The 21,950-nt window shown below is 39.6% G+C and overlaps 1 protein-coding gene across 1 annotated transcript in view; it reads left to right on the forward strand.

The window, feature by feature from the left end:
* The window catches only part of DDAH1 (dimethylarginine dimethylaminohydrolase 1), a 128,975-nt gene that overhangs the window by 90,339 nt on the left and 16,686 nt on the right, over positions 1–21,950 (forward strand). Inside the window, exons 2-4 of the mRNA XM_040627084.1 lie at positions 3,559–3,658; positions 10,151–10,224; positions 11,195–11,314. Coding sequence (XP_040483018.1) covers positions 3,559–3,658; positions 10,151–10,224; positions 11,195–11,314 — 294 coding nt within the window. The remainder of the gene's footprint in view (positions 1–3,558; positions 3,659–10,150; positions 10,225–11,194; positions 11,315–21,950) is intronic.

The raw sequence follows: 21,950 nt of genomic DNA on the forward strand, positions 1-21,950 counted from the left end.
AGGGACCTGGCATTGAAAAAGAGGGGGGAATTCTTTAGATTGAGTCCTTTAGAGTGGTCCTATCTTCAGAAACCGTAATCATTCTGTATCATCTTGGCTGACGCTCCTCTGAGTCCTGTGCGACATCTTACCAGACAGGCCCACTTCCCACCTTACGTAGCACAGCTAGGGGGCTGTTTGAAAGCAGTATTGTACAAGAAATCTGCCTCATAGCCTGACAGAGTCCAGAAGCTGGAAGGAAATCAAACTGGCATGATTTATACTTCAATGTGTCTTCAGTGTATGTGTTCTAACTTTACATTGGCTTTGCAGAAAAGACTGTAATTTTAATTCACTGGAAAGCAGATGGGATCTGTCATGGGAGTAAAACATAAGAAATTTGTCCGAATGTAAGAAAAAGCAACAGCTTTCTTTTGTGGGTCAGTTTCATAGTACAAGTATTTGTCATTGGGTCCACATAAGCTGATATTCATCAAAATGATAGAAGTCCTATCTAATATTTATTGAGCAATAACAGTGTGCTAAGTGCTTTACGTGTATCTCATCATCAGGAGGAGCCTAGGAACTTGGTACCATTATAACTAACCACCCATTTTAAAGATGAGAAAACTGAGGTACAGAAAGTTAAACAAGCTATCACTGGCTAATAAGTAGCCGATTGGGATTTGAATCCCAGGCCCTTGATGATAACAGTACACTATGCAGACATTCCCAGGGGATGCCTCTGTCTGTGTAACCCCAAGAGCTCTACAGTGTTGACATTAGTACTCCAGGGGAAAAAAAAAAGAAAGAAAGAAGGAAAAGGAGGTGGGAAGGGAAGGAAGAAGAAGAGGAAAAGATAATGACCTCAAAACTAGTACCAGCTCTTGAGAAAGACATGTGGGTTGGATGGTTGGAAGCCACAGAGGTGGTCCGAACCCACTGTGGTCAGGGAAGGAATCTTTAGCAAAGGATGGGAGAGGAGCAAAGAGGGGGCAAAAAGTAACGGGAGTACAAAATAAAAGAACAAAACAAAGTGCAGTCAGAGTGGAAAGGGGACGGATAAAGGCCTCGTAAATTTTTAGAGTATGAAAATAATACCGTTAGGTTTTAAATTAATTAAGGTTGTTTCTCTGATTCACCCCTGTATTTCTAATTTCATGGGCTGAAATGAACTATTCAACTCAACCTTTAGAACTAATGCTGTTTGTCTGACAGTTTCTCTCCACCCTGAGTAATGCTAAGTTCCACTCTGCAAGGTTAGTGTCTCAGGGAAAGGTGGGTGTGTTGTTTGGTCTTTTTTTTTTTTTTTCCTCTTGAAAGTTAATTAAGTCAACATTAACCATGGCTATGTAACCGCAGAATGGGCAGTTTCTTTGAAGGCTCATGGTTTGGATCTTTTCCTGCAAAAATTCCCACTTCTTTAGTTATATTTAGTATTCTAACTGCCTGAAAAACTGACTTGCTCTGGGTCCGTGTGTCAGGGCGATACTGGGCCTTGTTTGCAGCTGAGTGTGTCGGCTTCGTGGAACCGCTATGCCAAGAGTTTGCGGTTCTCAGTGTACAGCCTCCGGGTTCAGCCTCTCTTGCTTCTTCTCCAGAAATTTCCCTGGAGTTAGCATTGCCAGTTTGATGCCATATGGTTCTACAATTCTCAGAACTATTTACTTGACATTTAAAAATTTTTTAAACTTGTCCATACCCTTAACTCTGAAAGTAATATGGTATCATCAATGTTTGTGTTATGGACCTATCCCGATGACTTTGTTTATATAGATGTGACTGAATAGTTAAGGAGAAAAAAAAAAAGTATGAGCCTTGCGCAAAAGCCAGTTTTTTCATATTGGTGCAGCTGTTTTAACTTTTAAGAAACCACAAGCATTTTATCCTCTGAAACTTTAATTTGAAAGACACAGGACTTTTAAAGAAATACAATATTTCTGAAACTGGTATATAATAGCCTCCCTACTTCTGTTCTCTTAAATTCCTAAGAATTGAATAAAGTTCCTCTTGAAACTCTTAAGAATCGAACAAAGTTACATATATATTTTTCAGACCATAATACATGTTATTGCTGTATCCCTAGTAATCTTTGAAATGTTAAGTTACAATAGAAGCAGTAACATCATAAGACAGACAAAAGGGACAGTAGCTACATTCTAAAGATCTCTCTCCATGCTCAGAGAATTTTCCATAGACCCAGAGGCAGATGACAGAAGGAAACAGTTCTGTGTTTTCCTGAGTTCACTGTAGCCCAAGCCATGGTAAATGTTATTTTGTTTCTTTTTTTATGCTACGGTAATGATTCCCCTTCCTGTTACATAGAAAAACCTATTCTGCTGTTAAAAGAGAACACTAGATATATTTATTACAACATGAAGACCATGTTGTCCATGGAAATAATTTTTTATTGTTCTGAGTCACTCTGGTTTGTGGAATTTTTACATGAGTTCCAGGACAAGGATGAGATGATATATTTATTTTAATTTGTATCCTCTTTTTTTCTTGACTGCATGAATGTCAGGCTTGTTGTCAGAATCTTTCCATATTTTGATTACTCGAGAAGTTGCTCTGCTGTAGTTGTTTCTCCTAAACTCTTCATTGACAATTCAGTATGTGTCCTGGGCATGCTGTATTTTGGCAGAACTTCCTCCTTTTCTCGGTATCATGTGATCTCTTGTTTTTCCTTTGGCCCCTATTCTTGTTTTCTTGATGTAGGTCTTCACCATGTCAAAGGTTATAAGAGACCTTCAGAAATATTTAAATTGTTGAGCTGCTGGAAGGACTTGAATTAAACTGTACATTTCAAAAGGCATTTGTTATGCCTTAAATTTTTTTTCTTGCATAAAAATAAACCTCACTTAGAAGTATTCCCTAATTCAGCCCAGAATATCTCTGTGCTTTACACTATACCCTGCAATCCTGGAAAGCCCCGAAATTCATTTTTCAAGTATTCTTTGGTTTGATTGAAATTACTGTATTTGTTAATCACCCTTAGGGACCTAGATTAAATTTAATTAGCAGTTCAGACTTACAGAGAAGGTTCTGACATTTTAGAAAATATTTGAACAGAAAACAATGACTGTCCTGTGGGCTGAGATTTCAAGTAACTGGTTGTTGTCATTGATACTTCTTCCATATATTACTCAGTGTATGCAATGCTGACTGACTTACTGACTTAAGGTTTAAAATTAAATCTTGTGCTTTCTGGCAAGAATCGGAGGATTTGTTCTGCCTTCCACCTTTCTTGACTCATATGCCCTAACTAGTCAGCCTCCAACAGTGTCCTAACCAGTCAGCCTCCAACAGAAAAAGGGACTATAATATTGACTTTAGCATAGACTAGACAGAGACAAAATGGACAATTTCTAATAGATAATTTTTTCTCTTGCAAATGGTCATTGCAAATCCAAACTACACTACATATATTCATATATTCACAAGGGTGTGTGTGTGTGTGTGTGTGTGTGTGTACGCACTTGTGTATGTAAGAGCATGATTCAGTGTTCAGAAGTTTTAGATGGTTACTTTTGTTAGAAAATTGTAGGATACCAATCTGAGTCATTTTATTTTCAACAGGTTGACATGATGAAAGAAGCATTAGAAAAACTTCAGCTCAATCTAGTAGAGATGAAAGATGAAAATGCAACCTTAGATGGTGGAGACGTCTTATTCACAGGTATCTTCATCCTCACCTTCTCCTATCCAAAACTACTTCTAATACCTGGCTTGTATTCACTTAACTGTAGGGTTGTTTTTGTTTGTTTATTTGTTTTGTTTTTTAATTACCAAAGTAAAAATGCTAACTGCAGGGAATTTGGAAAATATCGGAAAGCACAAAAGAGAATAAAATGAAAATGACCTTTCATTCAAAGATAATCATTTCAACACTTGGGTGTATGTCCTTTTAGTACTTTTGTATGCATGCCATATTTGTGTATTTTTTACAAAAATGTTATCAGCATGTACCTATCATTTTGTAGGTTACATCTACTGTATTCTACAATGTGAGTTTGTGGTTTGCATAGTTTTGCATTGCATGTTATTATTTCTGGTTTGTATTTAAAAGATTCTTAATTCAAGATGTGTCGTTTACAAATAATTTTCTTGCCCAGACAGCAAGATGAATTTAAATTATTTTCAATGCAAATTGATTTGGCTTCAATGCCGGATGAATAATAGCAGAACTCAACGAAATACAAACAGCTAATATTATTATGGAGCTAACTAGAATCAGTTTTTATAGTGGGCATAATATTACTGCTAAAGAAACAGTAATTGTAGCATTTAACCTTTCCAGCTCCTTATGATCATATTATTGTTTTGCAAAAGTCATGTGCCAAAATTTGGATCCCCCAGATTCATTCTAGTTATACTGATAATCAAGACAATCGATAATAATTTTTAATTTATAATGAGAATTTATTTTCCCCTGAATGTCAGAGAATAAATACCTGTTTCATAGATGTACTCCTACAGGGATTTGGGAATGTAGCCCAGGTGGCCCACTGAAAACATGAAGCTTCTTAGAAGTCTAATATTTTAGCTGATGTGGCTTTTATATTGAATCCCTTGTATATAGAGAAAATATAGCCATCTTCATTTTAATATAAACATAATGCTTTGTATTACTTACATTTTGATATAATTCATGTTCTTTGAGGAGGAGAGGTATTTATCCTGTGACATTTGAATAGTTCCTTGCTCAGTGTCACATATCTATGGGTGTGGCCACTGCGTTGCTGAGCTCCAGGCAGCACCATTCTTATCACAGGCTTTTGAAAAGTACCCCCTGAGGTTGTGCACTGCACAACCTGGGCTACCGTTGTCACAGGCAATGGCCCTGCCTCTGGTGCGCACCCATTGAGCCATAAGAAGACATAACAAGGGGTCAAAGAGGCCTACCCTGCACTGTCAGCTCTCGCCGCGTCCAAGTCGACTCAGGCATTCTTTCCAATCTGCCTAGTAAGTTCCCCTTAGAATATTCTTTGTGTCTCCCATTGATGGCACTTTCATTCTTTTTTGGCAGCACAGAATAACAGCCTGTTTCTCTTAGAAAATAGGCTTTTGTGAAAAGCTAGACGTGTAAATCACGCTTCCTTACAATAAAACTCTTTTTTACTGGAACATAGCCATATAATAAATAACTTCCTGTAAGCAGGTACTGATAATATTTGAAGTATGGTTTAAAACAAGCTGATTCACAGCCATTTAGCTATCTTAACAGCTGAGCTGAACAGATTCCATAAAAATCTTCTCATGTTATGGCACAGTTTAGTCTGTAAGAACCTCTTCCTTTGATCAAAGATCTTTCCACAGCATTTCAATCCTGCTGCCTTTGCCCCAACTTCTAACTAGGTGCCTAAATACCGAGGCTTGCCTTTGACATTATCTGTAAGCTTATTTTGGTAATATTCAATCCTTATGTTAATATCTTGAAAGTTATTTTACTCAAAACTGAGATCACGTTGGGATCTCTTGGCACCTCATTCATGCCTGACGCACGGTCCTGCCTTCTATTTCCTACTTCTCAGTTTTTTTTCTTTCTTTTTTCTTTTTTACATATAATATGAAATTTGCCATCTTAACCATTTCTAAGTATACAGTTCAAGTGGCACTAACCACATTCACAGTATCATGCAACCATCCCCACTCAGTTTTTGGGTTCAGCAGATTTGGGTAAGAAACAAAATCTGTAGCACTTTCCACGCATTCTGGGTCCTCCTCCTTGTGTAACTCAGAGCTTCGTTAACAGCTGATCAGGAACTGGGCAGAAGGAAAGCCGCTATCCAACCCCAGTTCTACTGGGAATCTTGTGAGTCAGGCGAGCAGCTACTGGCAGAAATTATTTCAATCCTATTTCTCTTACATAGATATCAGCTTATGTCTACTTTCATTTTTTTATTTTTGTGAAATATGGAGCAATTAAAAACAGAGTTATAAATGTGTATGTACAGTTTAAAGACCAATGATAGAGTGAGCACCTGGTGCCTGCCACCTGGCTTTAAGAAATAGAATATTGCCAAGACTATAGGAGGCCCACTCCCAGCCTCTCTCTCCTTTCAGCCCGGGGTAACCACTGTCCTGCATTTTGTAGTAATCAGTGCCTTGTCTTTCTTTGAGTTTTACCTCAATCTATGCATTCCTAAATCATATGTTGTTTATATATGAGTATTTATATATGTTTGCTTGTCTTATAACTTGATATGATTAGGGTCATACTGTATGATGAAGTATTCTGTGATTTGTCTGCTTTCGATCTAACCTGATGCGTATAGCGTGGTTTTTTGTCTTCACTGCTGTGTGGTAGTCCATGGTTAAGAATTACCACAGTGCATTTATTCATTCTACTGCTGATAGATATTTGAGTGTTTTCCAGTGTTTTTCAATTATCTTCAGTGCTGCTATGGACATTCTTGTGTGTGTCTCCTGGGAATGTGTAAAAGAGTTTCTCTAAAGCGAACAGCTAGAAATGGAGTTTCTGGTGATAAAGTCTTTTTGCTCCAGTGAAATGTATATGATTTTCTTCTTGAATCTATTGATATGGTTAATTGCACTAATTGATTTTTCTGATATTTGATCAGTCTTGTATCCCTGGGACGAAGTCAAACTCCATTGTGATAGACTCTTTTTTTTTTTTTTAAGATTTTATTTATTTATGTGACAGACAGACAGCCAGAGAGGGAACACAGCAGGGGAGTGGGAGAGGAAGAAGCAGGCTCCCAGCAGAGGAGCCTGACGTGGGGCTCGATCCCGGAACGCCAGGATCACGCCCTGAGCCGAAGGCAGACGCCCAACGACTGCGCTACCCAGGCACCCCGATAGACTCTCTTTTTAATTAGAGCTGGGTTTAGTTTGTTAATTTTTTTCTTAAGACTTTTGTTTCTGTGGCCTGTCATTTTTCTTGCTTGCTTTCCTTCTCTGGCTTTGATAAAAGAATTATGTCAACCTCATAACGTGTATTAGGGAATATTTCCTATGTTTCTGCTCTCTAGAATCAGTAGTAGTTGAATTGTGCTTTCCTTGAACTTTGGTAGAACTTACCTATGAGCAGGCTCTGTGGGCCAGGTGCTTCCTCTGGGGGGAGATTTTAAACTGATTCAATTCCTTCAATGATTGCATGACTGTTGAGGGTTTTCTGAGTCAGTTTTTGTGAGTTCTGTTTTCTAATATTTTATCTATTTTATCTAAGTTTTCCAAATGTTGGGTATAAACTTCTTCATATCTTCTTAATATCTGTTTTAAGCTTCAAACCCTATAGCTATGTCCCCTTTTTTTGGTAATGTTTACTTGTGCCTTCCAGTTTTCCTTTTGTGCCAGAGATCTGTCAATTTTATTCATCTTTTCAAAGAACCAGTTTTGGGCTTTGTTGAATTATCTCTCTCTTGTTTATTTCCCTTCCTCTTCCTGTTTCTATCTTTAATTCCTTCCCTCAAATTTCTTTTGTTTTTATTTATTGTTCTTTTTTTCTTACGTTTCAAGTTGGAACTTTGTCTCTTTAATGTTGAACCTTTTCTCGCCTTAAGGCAAGCAGTTAAAGCTATATAACTTTCCCTCCGAGTACTGCTTTAGCTGAATCCTTTGTGTTTTGATATATTTGTTATCTTTAGTTTTACATGTTTTCTGATTTCCATTATGATTTATGCTTTGACTCATTCCTGGATAATGGTGTTACTTGAAAAACATATTGGTCATTATTGTAAGTTGCTGGGGACACCATCTTACTACTCTGACAGTTAATACGTGGAGGAAAGAGTCAGACATTTAGCTATCTGTCCTTTATGAATTCTATTTCAAATAGACCAAATACTTGATTGAGAACGTTCTTCTTTTTAGAATTCCAGCCAGTAAATGTAGATTCCTGATAAAATAATGGATCTGCATAATGATCATGGGGAACGTCATAATGGAGGAATCAGGCTGATACCACCTGAACACACAGATTATTCTAGTGTCACTGACAATGTGGCTGTCAGTCATGTGCCTCATGATGTGAAACAGTAATACAGCCCCACCTCTGAAGTAGTCCTATCAAAAAAAAATTTTTTTTAACAAGAATCTATTTAAACATCTACATGAAACTATGTGTTTACTGAAAATACAAAGGACAAAGGAATAGTTTCGTATTAGATAATACACAAGGAAGCAAGCAGTCAAATCCAGAACATAGGATCATCAATAGGACAAATGACCTGTCTTCTCCTATAAATGAATGAGGTGAAAGGGTGGATTGATAACAGAAAAGATGACATAAAAGACATAACAACAAAAATTTTTTTTAATATTTCCGTTCCAGAAGTTCAGTTATTTTCATCAGAAAGACCATTTAAGGAATTTTGGGGCACCTGGGTGGCTCAGTTGGTTAAGCGTCTGCCTTCAGCTCAGGTTGTGATCCCAGGGTCCTGGGACCGAGCCCCGCACTGGGCTCCCTCAGCGGGGAGCCTGCTTCTCCCTTTCCCTCTCGCTCTGCTTGTGCTCTCTCTCTCTGTGTCAAATAGATAAATAAAATCTTGAAAGAAAGAAAGAAAGAAAGAAAGAAAGAAAGAAAGAAAGAAAGAAAGAAGAAAGAAAGAAAGAAAGAAAGAAAGAAAGAAAGAAAGAAAGAAAGAAAGAAAGAAAGACAAAACCGACCATTTAGGTGTCTACACGATACTGCCAGAAACAGAAGTCCAGCTGACTTTTAAATGAGATAAGCAGTTTGCTTTTCTTTGTGCTTTGCTACCTTAGTCTTTTAAAATAGAAATAGTGCACATGCCACTGTTATAAATTTGTTTAAATTTGCTTAATCTGTTAAATACTTTTCCTAAAAATTGTGTATAAATCTAATTTATAAATCTATTTTTATCTTAGAAGAATTAAGGAAAATTTTTTAAAGTTTCAGCTGACTTTTTTTTTTTTAACAAAGTGAGTAATATTTTTGCCAAGTAAAAGATCTTTCCCTTAGTTAAGTTTTGATTTGTATGTAGTGAGTTTTCTCAAGGGACAACAGAGGTATACCATTACCAAACAAAAACAAAAAAAAAAAAACCCTGTCAGTGTGCCACCAAAGAGTCCTCTGACTGCCAAGAGCATAAGCCATTGGAATTTATCATAACATCATTTGACCTAGGTCATTAACCTCTTTTTTAAGGACATCATGAGGATTAAGGTTGTAACATTTGTAAAGTCTATCAAGCAATTCTTTTACATGGTTTTTCTTCTTATGCTTTACCCTAATGTTGTGGATCAAAATATATATTGATTTCTCTTTGAATATTTTTTCGTATTTCATGTAGAATTCTTCTTCGAAGAATTAAGGGACATTAAGAATCCCCACCATTATATATTGCCTAACACTATCTACTATAATTGTTTGCTTGCCTCTCACTAGGAGACCATTTTTATTTGGTGTTTTGCCTTCTGAGAAGAAAATTTATGGAATTTCAGAAAAGCCAAACGACTAGAAAGTTCCATCCTTCTAAACTTTAGTATGTTGCAAATAGACATCTCTGATGTTTTGACTTGAAACAACAAATAAGAGTTTTAAGGACATCTCTTTAGAGGTCATGCCTGAAGACCAATCAGCCCTAAACTTCCTTTACGCAGATAGTTTCTCCAACCTTTACATCATCTTTACAAGAAAAGGAATCTGACTTCATCATGAATGTCTAGTATTATTCTTTTAGGGAAAAAAAGGGAAGCATTACTAACTTGTCACTGCGATTATTTAATTTTTTATTACACAAGAAGGTGTTTAATTCCGTTATTTCGTAAATGGAACGTTTATTCTTTTATTGTGCTAAAATCTATACTACATAGAACTTACCATTTAACTATTTTTAAGTGTATAGTTCAGTGTGCAACCATCACCACCATCCATGTCCAGCATGTTTTCACCTTCACATGCTGAAACTTCACACCCACTACACTGACTTCCCAGTTCCTCCTCCCCCCTCAGACCCAGGCAGCCACTATTCTACTTTCCACCTCTGTGCATTTGAACAAGTTTATTTCTAAGGATAATAGTTTGAAATCAGACCTGTGTAAAGAGAGCAGAGGTCAGAGTGCAAGCAGAGCTGCCTTGTGTGGTAGGAAAGAACTGTGCGGTGCTTCAAGGTCATTATTTACAGATAAAGAAAGTGTGCCGTCATTGGTGCCATGTACTCACAGTGTTCCATGACATTTATTATAGGCAGAGAATTTTTTGTGGGCCTTTCCAAAAGGACAAATCAACGAGGTGCTGAAATCTTGGCCGATACTTTTAAGGTAGGTAAAGTTGGATCATTGATGCCCCGCATACAGTAATTAATAAATATTCATAGACACATTGAATCAGCATGTCATGAATAATAGTATCTATATGTCACCAGCTTCGCAAAATAATTCCTAATATTTGTACATTTGCTAGAAGTTTTAAGAGCTATCAAATTCAGATTTCTCAACAAATAGGCTGCATCGGGCTACCGTAGCCACATAAGACAAGGTTATGGACATCTTCTGTTTTTTCCCAGTGTATAATCATACAGCCACCTAGCACATTTCCTGCACAATAATGACTTTCACAACGGAATCAAGCATCACTTGTACTTTTAGAACCTACTGTGTGCTGGAAACTGGGCTAAATATTGCACATACATCCTCTCAAGTTCCCTTTACTCCATTGATTTATTAATAAATAGGCTCACCAGACTGCTTAGGAAGCTCTTTTCCCCTTGAGGACGTGAAACTCTAGTTTGCACAGGCTATTCAGATATAGCCTTCCAGAGTAGCCCATTCCATGGATCAACCAGCAAAGTTAGCCGTTGACACAATCACACATCTGGAAGGAGGCTCTACACTTTCTTCTTAAAAGTAGTCATTATTGGGGTGCCTGGGTGACTCAGTCCGTGAAGGGTCCAACTCTTGATTTCAGCTCAGGTCATGATTGATCTCAGGGTCCTGAGATGGAGCTCTGCACCTAGCTCTGTGCTGGAAGTGGAGCCTGCTTAAGACTCTCTCTCTCCCTCTACTTCTGCCCCTCCCCACCCCCCAGGCACACGCTCATGCTCTCTTTCTAAAAAAAAAAAAAAAGAAAAGGTAGTTTTTATTTAACTGGCAATACCAAAACCTACAGGTCCCAGTTTTTCTTCCAGATATCCAGGGCCCCCTGTAGCCTCCCTAGAAATAGCCATGTTTCAGGCAGGTTTAAATTGGTCTTAGAATTATTCTGAAGTGCCTGTTTCTATAACACACATAGGACTACGCAGTCTCCACAGTCCCGGTGGCTGATGCGTTGCATCTGAAGAGCTTCTGCAGCATGGCGGGGCCTAACCTAATCGCAATTGGATCCAGTGAATCTGCGCAGAAGGCCCTAAAGGTAGATACAAAACTATGCTCCTTCGAAATGCAGCAGGTAATGCCTGCCACATGGTTCTTCTAATTCTGTCTGCTGGGTGGGCGGCAAGTAGGACTGGCGGGACGAGAATAGGCTGCTACTCCAGCTTTCTCAGATCAACACCGTCGTGCCCTCACATTCTTTGGGAACCAGGAACACCTAAATGTAGGAAGAACTCTTCACCGGTGAACCATTCTTACTCCTACACCAGGTATCCTCGAAAGGCCATGATTTAGAATAAGAAATACCAAACACATCACAGTTATTTGCTCTGGGGAAAAGGAGGGCATGCCACCAATAGCACTTTTCTTAAGATAGTTGGTACACAAGCGTTTGTTATATTATTCTTACCCTTTTGTGTGTCTGAAATATTTCATAATAATCTTTTAGAAAGGCATGATTCAGAAGTACATAAAAAACTTCTTTGTTTGCATTTGGAATACTTCAGTTTTAGGACAGGAATTTGTTTCATTTCACAGGTGAGAATAGGAAAGCCCAGAAAAATTATGACGTGCCCAAATCACACAGCTAGGTCAAGAGTGGAAGTCACTGATAATGAGGAAAACCTTCCACTGCTGCAGTGCTTTACAGCCCAAAGACACTTTCCTTCTCTGTAGTACCCCCGCAAGATGACGGGGACGCTCCATCATGGCAAAGACCGTGTCTGTATTGCTCACCATTGTTCCCCTTCACGCTTGGCCCATGGTGGGCCCTTAATTAATACTAGATGAATGGATGAATAAATAAATGAGAGAGGTGGTATTATTTCCATTTTGCAGATGAGAACTAATCAAATGACTCACCCAGGCCACAAGGCTAACACTAAATGGCGGGCTGCAATTACCACCCTTTCCTCACGATTTACTGAAGGACCAAAGACAGAAGCTCCTCTCGGGCAAAGAGGGGAAATCTGTGTGTCCCAAGGTACACAATTAATTTTCTTGCCCTTTTAGGTCTTCGCTCATTGCCCTCAGTGCTAGACTTGTGCATTTTGTCTCAGAAGAAATCATTGCCTTCCAATTGCTGATCTCCCCGCCGCAGTTCCTGCAGCTTCTCCAGCCAGCAATCCTGGCCGTTCCGTCTTCCTTTACTCCTACTGTATCTCTGATTGTATTTCTAGGACCTTTAACAATTATTGCTAAACAGCCTGCCTCAGAACTTGAATTTGGCGGTTTTTTCTATGTTTCCTTTAGAGAATGTCTTTTGTTCTGCTTCATCTGGAAGGCTGTGTCCACTTTCCACAAATAGGAAAGGTGGTACCTTGAAAGAAAACATTTGGTGGATGGTATCGCTCGAAGGATCCAGGAGGATTATTTTTCTCCTCAGGGACTAACTGTGGTGTCCATCCGTGGCAGCCGGGTTGGTCAGCACATGCCTGAAATTGAATATAAGGGAAGGAGAGGGCTGAAGCTGGCCTATACTGTGCTCTTATGTTAATTAGCAGATGGAACGTCCTCTGGGTAGACGAATTACAAAAAGTAGCTCCATCTGCCATTCTGGGTAGACCAGATCCCTAACTTAAAGAACTTGGTCCCTAATTCCGATAGTTCCCTAACTTAAATAGTCTGGAGAAACTAACACGTAACAAACTAAGAGATAATACAATATAATTAACTAGCAAAACTTTATATGAAGTAGCCCTGACTGCTATTCACAGGATAGGATGGAGCTCCTTGAGGGCTAGATATTCAGAGAGAACCTCATGGACAAAAATGGGGCTAGACGTGGGTCTTAAAGGATTTGGCAAGGTGGGATTCAGTGACACAGTGTTCCAGGTGGGGACACGGTATAGACAAAGACTGAGCCAGATACATACATGAGATTTGAGCAAACTAGTCCAACCAATAAAGAGTTTTCCTTTGGACTGCTAGAGATATGGCTGGATGGAGCAGGTGAAGTCTGAAGAGGTAGCGACTTAAAAGTGAGGAAGAAGATGAGTTTATCTCCATGCAGCAGGAGTCTGGGCTTCTGAACAGAAGGGTCTGTATTGCTTTAGAGATGTTGGACCACCATTCCTTTTGAAAAAAAGAAAAGGAAAGGGAAGGAAAGAAGGAAGGAAGGAAAGGAGAGAGGGAGGAAGGAAGGAAGGAAGAAAAGAAAGGGAAAGACGTTGCAATCAGAAAAGAAGACCACTGATAACCTAGAAAAAGAAAGCCAAGCCCCACGTCCCATTGTATGCCTTGGACTCACTACCATTTCTCCATTCATCTTTCCCATCTCATCATCAAGTCAAAACCTCTAAGATCACATCTTTTAAGGGCATCCTGTGTGGACTTTATAGTCCTCCTTCCTGTAGAGTTTATTTGAGTTAGTGTTAATAATGATGTTCACTCTATACTTGAATCCTTCTGTGTCAGAAGCTATAAATAATCCTCACTTACTGGAACAGTATTCACTCTTTGGAGATCTTATTTTCCATCAGCAAATGTGCTCCCTAAACTGTGGGACCGTAGAGCTGGCAATTGCCCACCTGCCATGTTTCTAGCATCAAAAAGATTCTCTTACTTTGTAGCGAAAGCCGAGGAATAAACTGAATGGAAGAATAATGAGATCTCCATGCAGGCATGTTCTCATGTGGGAACTAGGTGGGTTGCTGAAATTCACATTTAGTGAGCTGAACTGTTTATGTATTTGAGAACAGTTTTGGCTTTTGTATTAGAAAAGTCAATAGAATTGATAGTGTGGTAAGTTCTACTAATTTGGAGATAATACTGATATGGGTAGGAAGGAAGACAGATGGATAGAGACAGATCATTTGCACATAGTGAACACATATCGGTTTTATTTTTTCCATTTTATAGATGAAAATACTGAGATCTGATGAAATAAAACATTTCGAATATGATCTGGAATCAGATTTCCTGGGCCTTAATTCCCCCCCCCAATTGCCCACCCCACTGCATACTCATTCTTTTTCAACTGGAAAACTTTTCCCAATAATTTTGCCATAAATTTGCTTCAGCTGAGCTTCCTCTTTCTCCTCCCCTCTCTCCAACTACCCACCACCTCTTCCCATTCTTTTGCTGGCATGTCCAGGATCTGACCTGTGAGGAAAGATGTGAGTTTTGTCCCAGATGTCTGTTTTTCCCTTGCAAATCTTGATGTCTCTGTAGAGAAGCCCGTGACCACTTGGGCATCTCTTTGAAGGGCATAGCACTTAAATGGAGGTGAATTGTGCCTTCCTGTACCACACACTGAGAGCCTGAATACTTCCCACATCTGTCACTGCTTGCGGAATACTTGCCTCCTCCAGAGCCAGAAAACTACTTCTTACATATTCATGCAAAGCTGAGAGCCCAAGGGTTTCTGGATAGTCTTAGTGCATTTGAAACACTCTGTAATGGGTTGCAATCGATTCTGGGTTAATGAAGTGGGATCTTATGGAGGTAGTCATCATAACTGTCTAGGTTGTAGTAGATTTAATAGTGTGTGCATTGTATATTTAAACGAAATCATCAATCTAGGAGGACTTCAGCGACTCTCTGCTGAAAAGCCCAGAACACATTTTAATACAGGGCACATTTAATACACATTTAATACAGAGTATATTTAGTGAAGGGAAGGAAGAAAGGAGGACATATTATTACTTCATTTTACTGTTGATATGGGCAAGGTACTGGAAGTCAGGTTGATTTGAACAAAGACCTAAACACAGTTAACATCAAGTCTTATTCTAGAAATACTATTATCTAAGCAAAATCCATCTTCAGAGCAACCTGTCCATTCTATAGTTTTTTTCCCCACACTTTACATCATTCTGCACATGCCTCTGGGCATACCTTTATCCTGCCCTTCTAGCTATAAAAGAAAATAGTGTAAGATTAATTAATTCTTGCACAGGCCATATACTTACTAGTACTCTTGCAGAGGGAATGTTTGCCTTCTCAAAGATGATAAGAACTCCAGATGCTGCACATCTGTAACTGCTGGTCACAAAGAAAATTTGAGCAAAGAAGTCAATCCCCAAGAAATACATATTCTTGGGACACCTGGGTGGACCAGTCGTTCAAGTGTCTGCCTTCAGCTCAGGTCATGATCTCAGGGTCCTGGGATTGAGCCCCACCCCGCATCCCCTTGGGCTTCCTGCTCAGCGGGGCGTCTGCTTCTCCCTCTCCCTCTGCCCTGCCCCCTCCGGTGGTGCTATGTCTCTCACTTTCTCTCTCTTTCAAATAAAATCTTTTTTAAAAAAATTTAAAAAGTAAAAAAATAAAGAAATACAATTCTATTATTTGATTCATTTAAACAGGAGACAAAACTATGCCATCAGCAGTCAGAATAGTGGTACTTTAAGGAGTGAGGGAGTCATGGTCCAGGGTGCTGCTTTGTATGTTTACTTTTAAAGTTTACAAAAATATGTATATAATGTATTATTGGAAGTGGGCTGAGATTAACTTACATAAATAATTTTCCAGAAATGGGGTCTAACTCTCAAACCCCCGCTTTACCATGATTCCTGTCTTTACTGCAGACTAGCCTGTTTTTTATTTTATTAAGAAAAAAAAGACAAACTTTGTACCTCTTGAGCAACCTCTCCCCATTTTCCCTCCCCCTAGCCCTTACACCTTAAATATACACAAGCTTGAATTGTCAGTTCCGCCTCAGTAAAGTTGGGGAGGCAAAGGCACGGCAAAGAGTAGATTTGCACCACATCCCATCCATTTTTTCCTAGATCCATTCCAGGATCGACTTCCTTTCCAGGAACCTGGATTAATATCATGCTCTCTGTCGTAAGAGGACAGACCGTAATTCCTGCCCTCTGGAGGGACTCACTGTATTGATTTTTAACTCAATCTCCTTGGTAGCATTCAGTCCTCCAGTCAATTGGGGTGGGAGAGGAGAGAAAGGAAGGAAGGTGGACAAAGAGAGGGAGGCAGAGAAGGTGGGAAGAGGTGGAGGGAGTGACATTTAACTAAAACTTTCCCCAAACTAAGATGTGGCAGCTCCAAGCTGGAGGGGCCTCTGTGCTGACAAGTTGGGGGGCTGTGCCATCTGCTGGCCAGGCAGCCAGGAGAGCACCTTCCTAACCCCTTGCAGAAACCAGTTCTTTTCCCCTTTTGGCATCTGCAATTTTGTTTATTAGCCGTTTCTTATATTAATAATTTTCTTCTTTCGTATCACAATGAATTATTATTTTAAAACGCTTTCGATAGAAGTACTGAAAGGATGTGGTAAGAATTATGAGATCACCACTCTTTTATCTTTGTCATGTAAATGGAGCTGAAATCTAGTAAGTGGAATTCCAGTAGACTAGTAATTTTAAATTATGATGCTCATAATGTATCTTGATGGGAATGTCTTTTGGTTTCTTATCTACTTCCTGAAATAACTAGCTGCATTTGTAAGATTCCTTGAATTAGCACATGGGCTGCTTTGCAGCTAATTTAAATTGCATAGCATGAAGCATGTTTTTTCTTTTGAATGACTAACTATATAATAGAGGTCACTCAGACAGTATTTCCTCTCATTTTGACTCAGCTTCAGCATTGATTTCATGTCCAAAAATGTCCATGGTGTTTTATAAATGCTCATATTAAGAAAGAAGATGGAAAAACCCTTCGTATGTTTGGATTTTGTATGTTTTTTATTGCCTGGAATTTCCTTTGATGGCGACTGGAACAACAAATAGCAAAAAAACCGAAAGACAGAATGAGAGCTAACTGGTATCAACAGGGTGATTGAAATGGAAAAATAAAGACTCTGCGTTTGGAGTTGTTGTTGTCACAGGGAATTACAGTGTGTAGCCACAAGATTCCCCACTTTGGGTCTTTACTGTGAAACGCATGCTGACAATCCCATTGTGGGTTTAATTTAGTCTTATTATTTGCTTGTCTGTTCCAGTTGTATTCACCAGATCCACAAAACAATGATTTAAAAAAAAAAAATCTACCATGCCTGAATTAAGAAATTAACAGAAAACCAAATAGCCTCCGAGTTTGTAACAACTGTTGATGCTTCTTTTCCTGGCAGCAGTTGTCTTATCTGACGATATTCCCAGAGCTGTATGCCAACAAAGCTGGGGTGGCCAAAATGAAATACTTGGCATGATAGGGCCATAAATAATCTGAAGCTGTGAGACCAAAACAGCCATGCTGAATTTCAGCACCAGTTCCAAGGCAGGAAGAAGGCAAAATTGGCCAAGTAGGAGAAAGGGAATAATAATAATAGGGTTTTTATTCTCTCGAGCTTTCAAGAAAAATTTCAGAGAAAAAAAGAGGAAGAAATTACATTTAAAGTGCTGTTTATTCTGTCCATGATATGATGGGACATTGATAAATATTCAACAGACTGTGAGAAGTTATACGGGGAATTCAAGCATCTGTTGCATGGCCTTTGAACCCAAAACTCTTACTTACAAGAGAAAAGGCCTAAGTGACCTTAAATTAGTGGGTTTTAATGAAAGGTGTGGCTTAAAACCATCTGAGGTGCTTTCTGAAAACACTGCCCTGGACCTACCTCATGGGTCTGATTCACATGTGCATTTTTAAAAAGCTGCACAGCTTTAGAATTCTGAAGCACAGATGAATTGAGAGCCACTGCGTTCAAGGATTTCTGCAACTTCCAAAAGCACCTACTTAGAATCCTGAATAACACACCCTGAAGGAGCCAACCACTATGCATTACAGATGCAAAAGTATGTATTCCAAGTTGCAATAGAAGTAAGAAAGTGTCATGATTAAAGCCATCCAAAGCTAGAAACTCTTTACCTTTTTGCTGCCTGGAGGTCAACATGGTATAACTTAAAATATAATACCTTACTGGATAATAACTTGAATGCCATCATCCACTCCACTGGGCATGCAGAAATTCCTTATTAAAATACTCCAAATGACCAAAAAATTGCTGTTATCATTTTCTGAGGACAGGATATTTGCATTTGACTCATGTTCCCATACCCCCTCTCCCCCCCCCCCCCACACACACACAGAATGAGAGAGAGAGAGAGAAATCTAACAGGACCTGATTTCCAGGTGTGAAAATTTGTGCCAAAGAGACAAAAAAGTTAAACTTTACACCCTTACTGATATTAAAGAAGAACTTCCCTTTAAAAATAATCGTATGTTGATTCTAGTAAAGAAGCATCGCTGTCTAAAGAGCCAAAGTGGCAATGAGGGTAAGCAAATTACTTAGAATCCCAGTTCATGGGTCGTCCTTCTGGCTCTGCCACCAGTTCTCCCTATGTGACCCTGTCTCCTGTACTCAGTCCCATCCTGAACGAACAAAGCTGAATCAGCCTCAGTAGGGAATGAGAGCTTCAGTCCTTCCCATCGGAAGTTCCGGGCTGGACAGTTAAGGTGAAGGATTGTGTCTTGAACATGTGGATGTGCAAACACCTGAGAAAAAGTAGCAGCCATTTAATTTTAGAGCACCAGCCATAAGGATAGCTCCAAAGTGGGTTGACGGTTGACTCTTGACCATTGCGACATTGTTCTTTCAACGGCTAGAGGTGATGGGAGACTTGTGCTTAGCTGAATATCTTCATGACTCTTTGAGGATAGAAAACCACAGAAGACTCCAACCTAATTCCGTTTCTCTTTGAGGAGGCATCAATTGAATATAACTATCAGATTGGATATCTAACAAGCATCATCCTCAAATATATACATAAAAATCCAGTAGGAAAAAAAAGTGATGCTTTGGGGCACCTGGGTGGCTCAATCAGTTAACCATCTAACTCTTGATTTCGGTTCAGGTCGTGATCTCAGAGTCCTGAGATTGAATCCTGTGTCAGGCTTCAGACCCAGCTTAAGAGTTTCTCTCTCCCGCTCCCTCTCCCCCCCCCCCACATGCTTGCACTGGCCCATGCTCGCTCGCTCTCTCTCCTCTAAAAAAAAAGGGGAGGGGTGAAGCTTCCAAAATCTCTCATTACTGTCCCTTTTGCAGAAAGAGTTTTTAAAAGACAGTAGAAAAAAATAAAACAGCAGGCGGTTGAATAGAGTCACAGATAAGCTTGAAACTCGAGCTTCCTGAGCACTGTCCGCGAATCCTCTTTATTGAGCAGCAGCTCTATGAAAGATCCTGTCCCAAGCACAACGGACACTGAGATGAGTGAGAAACAGTCTCTGCCCTCAAGGCCCCTCTGGCTTAACTGAAGAAACAGAACAGGACATTAAAAGATAAATACTGTCAGTGTAACACAAGATAAATTGACTAGTAGGTGCAGGATTCTCCCAGAAAGGATAGGAGTTCCAAGGAGGGAGTGATCACAGGAGGTGGGAGTCCGAGTTCGAATGGACCAGAATGAACAACAAGCCTGTCATAGAGACAGAGTGGTGATTGCAAACAGGACAACTGGGGGAATATCTATTTTATAATCAATAGACAGTGGCTGGAGCAAGGGCTGGAGGGGGGAGGTTTCTAGATATGAGTTGGGGCTGGTCCGAAGGCCAAGGAATGAGGGTTTTCTTGTCTGCAGGTTGTAGGGAGGCACTCAAAATTGTTTAGCAGACGTGTAAAAGCGGAAGGTGGTATTTAATGAAATAAATAAAGACGAACCAACTCTATCTGGCAGTATGCCTGTAATGATTTAACAGGCATAAAGATTAGGAGTAATAAAATCAGGTGCCATCACACAGTCCAGAAATAAAGAAGAGGAGAGTCTGGACTAGAGAAGTAGCCGTGAAAATAGAAAGGGCCGTGCAGAAGCTGAGTTCCATTTAGAGAAGGAACAGAACACTGCGACTGAGGGATTTGAGGGGCACAGGAGAAAAAAGGAGCAGATCAGCACTTTGACGGGTATTTATAGAACTCTGGAGCTGTACCGGGCCTTGTACTAGGTCCTAGGGGACAATGAGGAACAAAATGCCTTCAGAAATGACTACCAGATGGGGTGACTTTGGTGGAATTTTTGAAAAAGAGTTCCACCTCTCCCTGTCACCATGAACTCAGTCCTCCCCATCTACACAGGAACAAACCATAGAAAATCAGTGGGCAAGAGTATGTTGCGGGATTTCACTGACCTAGATTCACATTTTGGGAACTGAGCTATACTCAGACATATTCAACTGACAGTGGCTCGGGTAGACATCCCATGTCTAAGCTTGTAAGACACTAACGGGGTTGGCTCCCATTTCAGTTTCCACTGGCAGCAGTCAGTGGCTCATCCAAATTTGGAGTCTCTGTCCTTTATTCTTTTCCGTTTATTTTTTATCTTTATCTACTCACCCTAAAGCCATACCGAAAATCACTTAAACATTTACATGCCCTCCATCTCCAGCAGTGTCCTATTGTTTTTTTGGCTGAATTGAGTTGGCAAAAGACTGCCCCTCCCTTAAAAAAAAAAAAAAAGAAAAGAAAACCAGGATGATTATTGCGTCGTGGGCTGAAATTGTGCATCACAGCATGACCTATGTGACACTCTCAGCCATGCCAACACCAATACCCTTGATGCTGAAGGGATTAGGAAGTGTATCAGTTGAGCTAGAGGGAGGATGGTTGAGTTTTGGGTTACTGTTTCTCCATGGAAATCACATGTATTAAATGCCTTAGGTGTTGATGAGTATCCTATTGCATGGCTGAAGGTTAATGAAGCATATGGTAAACCATAGACACTAAATTAGAAGGAACATTTTAACCATGAAATAGTCTCCAGCCTCTAGGAAAACCATCCACATTATCTCATACAACACCAGAATTTGGACCATCCTTGGAAATAATGACATGCAAGAGAAACAAATTAAACTTGCCACCACCTTCCTGCAAAACCATTCCACTAGTATTATTACCCTGCTATTAATAATCACTTACTGCGATGCCTGGGTGGCTCAGTTGGTTAAGCATCTGACTCTTGGATTTGGCTCAGGTCCTGATCTCATGGCTTGTGAGATCGAGCCCCACATCGGGCTCCGTGCTCAGCGGGAATCTTCTTGCATATTCTCTCCCTCTGCTCCTTCCCCCGCTCACTCTCTCTCTCTCAAATAAAATAATCTTCTTTTAAAAAATAATCACTATCTTTCCTTACTTTTATCTTTCAAAGTGTCATATTAGTCCAGCAATCTTTAAGAATATTTCTAAATCTACTTTTTGTTGATGGTCACTAGATGCTGCAGTTGGGGTCCCTTGTTGCTTAAACAGTATCTGTCTATAGATATAAAACAACAACAACAAAAAACGAAGCTTTGCAGATATGTTACAACAGCCATCCCGTTTCATCTCTTTCTGAAGTGGGATTAAGTTCAAAGCTGTAACCACATATCCAGAGGTGACTCATCATGTAGAGTTTCAACCCAAAAAAAGCCAATTGGAAGCTAAATGAAAGGTGTTGAATCTACTGCGTTTTGTGCACATTTCCTCATCACTCATTCGTTTTTCCATCCACACTCTGGCAAGTGATAAGAGCTCAATATTGCTCAATATGCAACTGCTAGTTGTTGTAATATCAGTAGCAGGAATCGTTCCTTTTAGGTGTAAAAATCATGTTAATTTATTTTGAGAAGTCTAAGCTCGTGGTTTTCAACTTTTAGTATACCCAAGAATCACATAAAGTGCACATTTGAAATGCACGTCACCTTCCTCAGATTCAGCGGGAGGAATTCTGATTCAGCAAGGCTGGGATGGAGCCCAGGAACCGCTGCGTGATTTGGATGTAGGTAATCCATAGATCACGGGGTGAGGAACACTG

This window comes from Ursus maritimus, unplaced genomic scaffold (assembly GCF_017311325.1).
Source record: "Ursus maritimus isolate PB19 unplaced genomic scaffold, ASM1731132v1 scaffold_12, whole genome shotgun sequence".
In the NCBI taxonomy this organism is placed as follows: domain Eukaryota; kingdom Metazoa; phylum Chordata; class Mammalia; order Carnivora; family Ursidae; genus Ursus; species Ursus maritimus.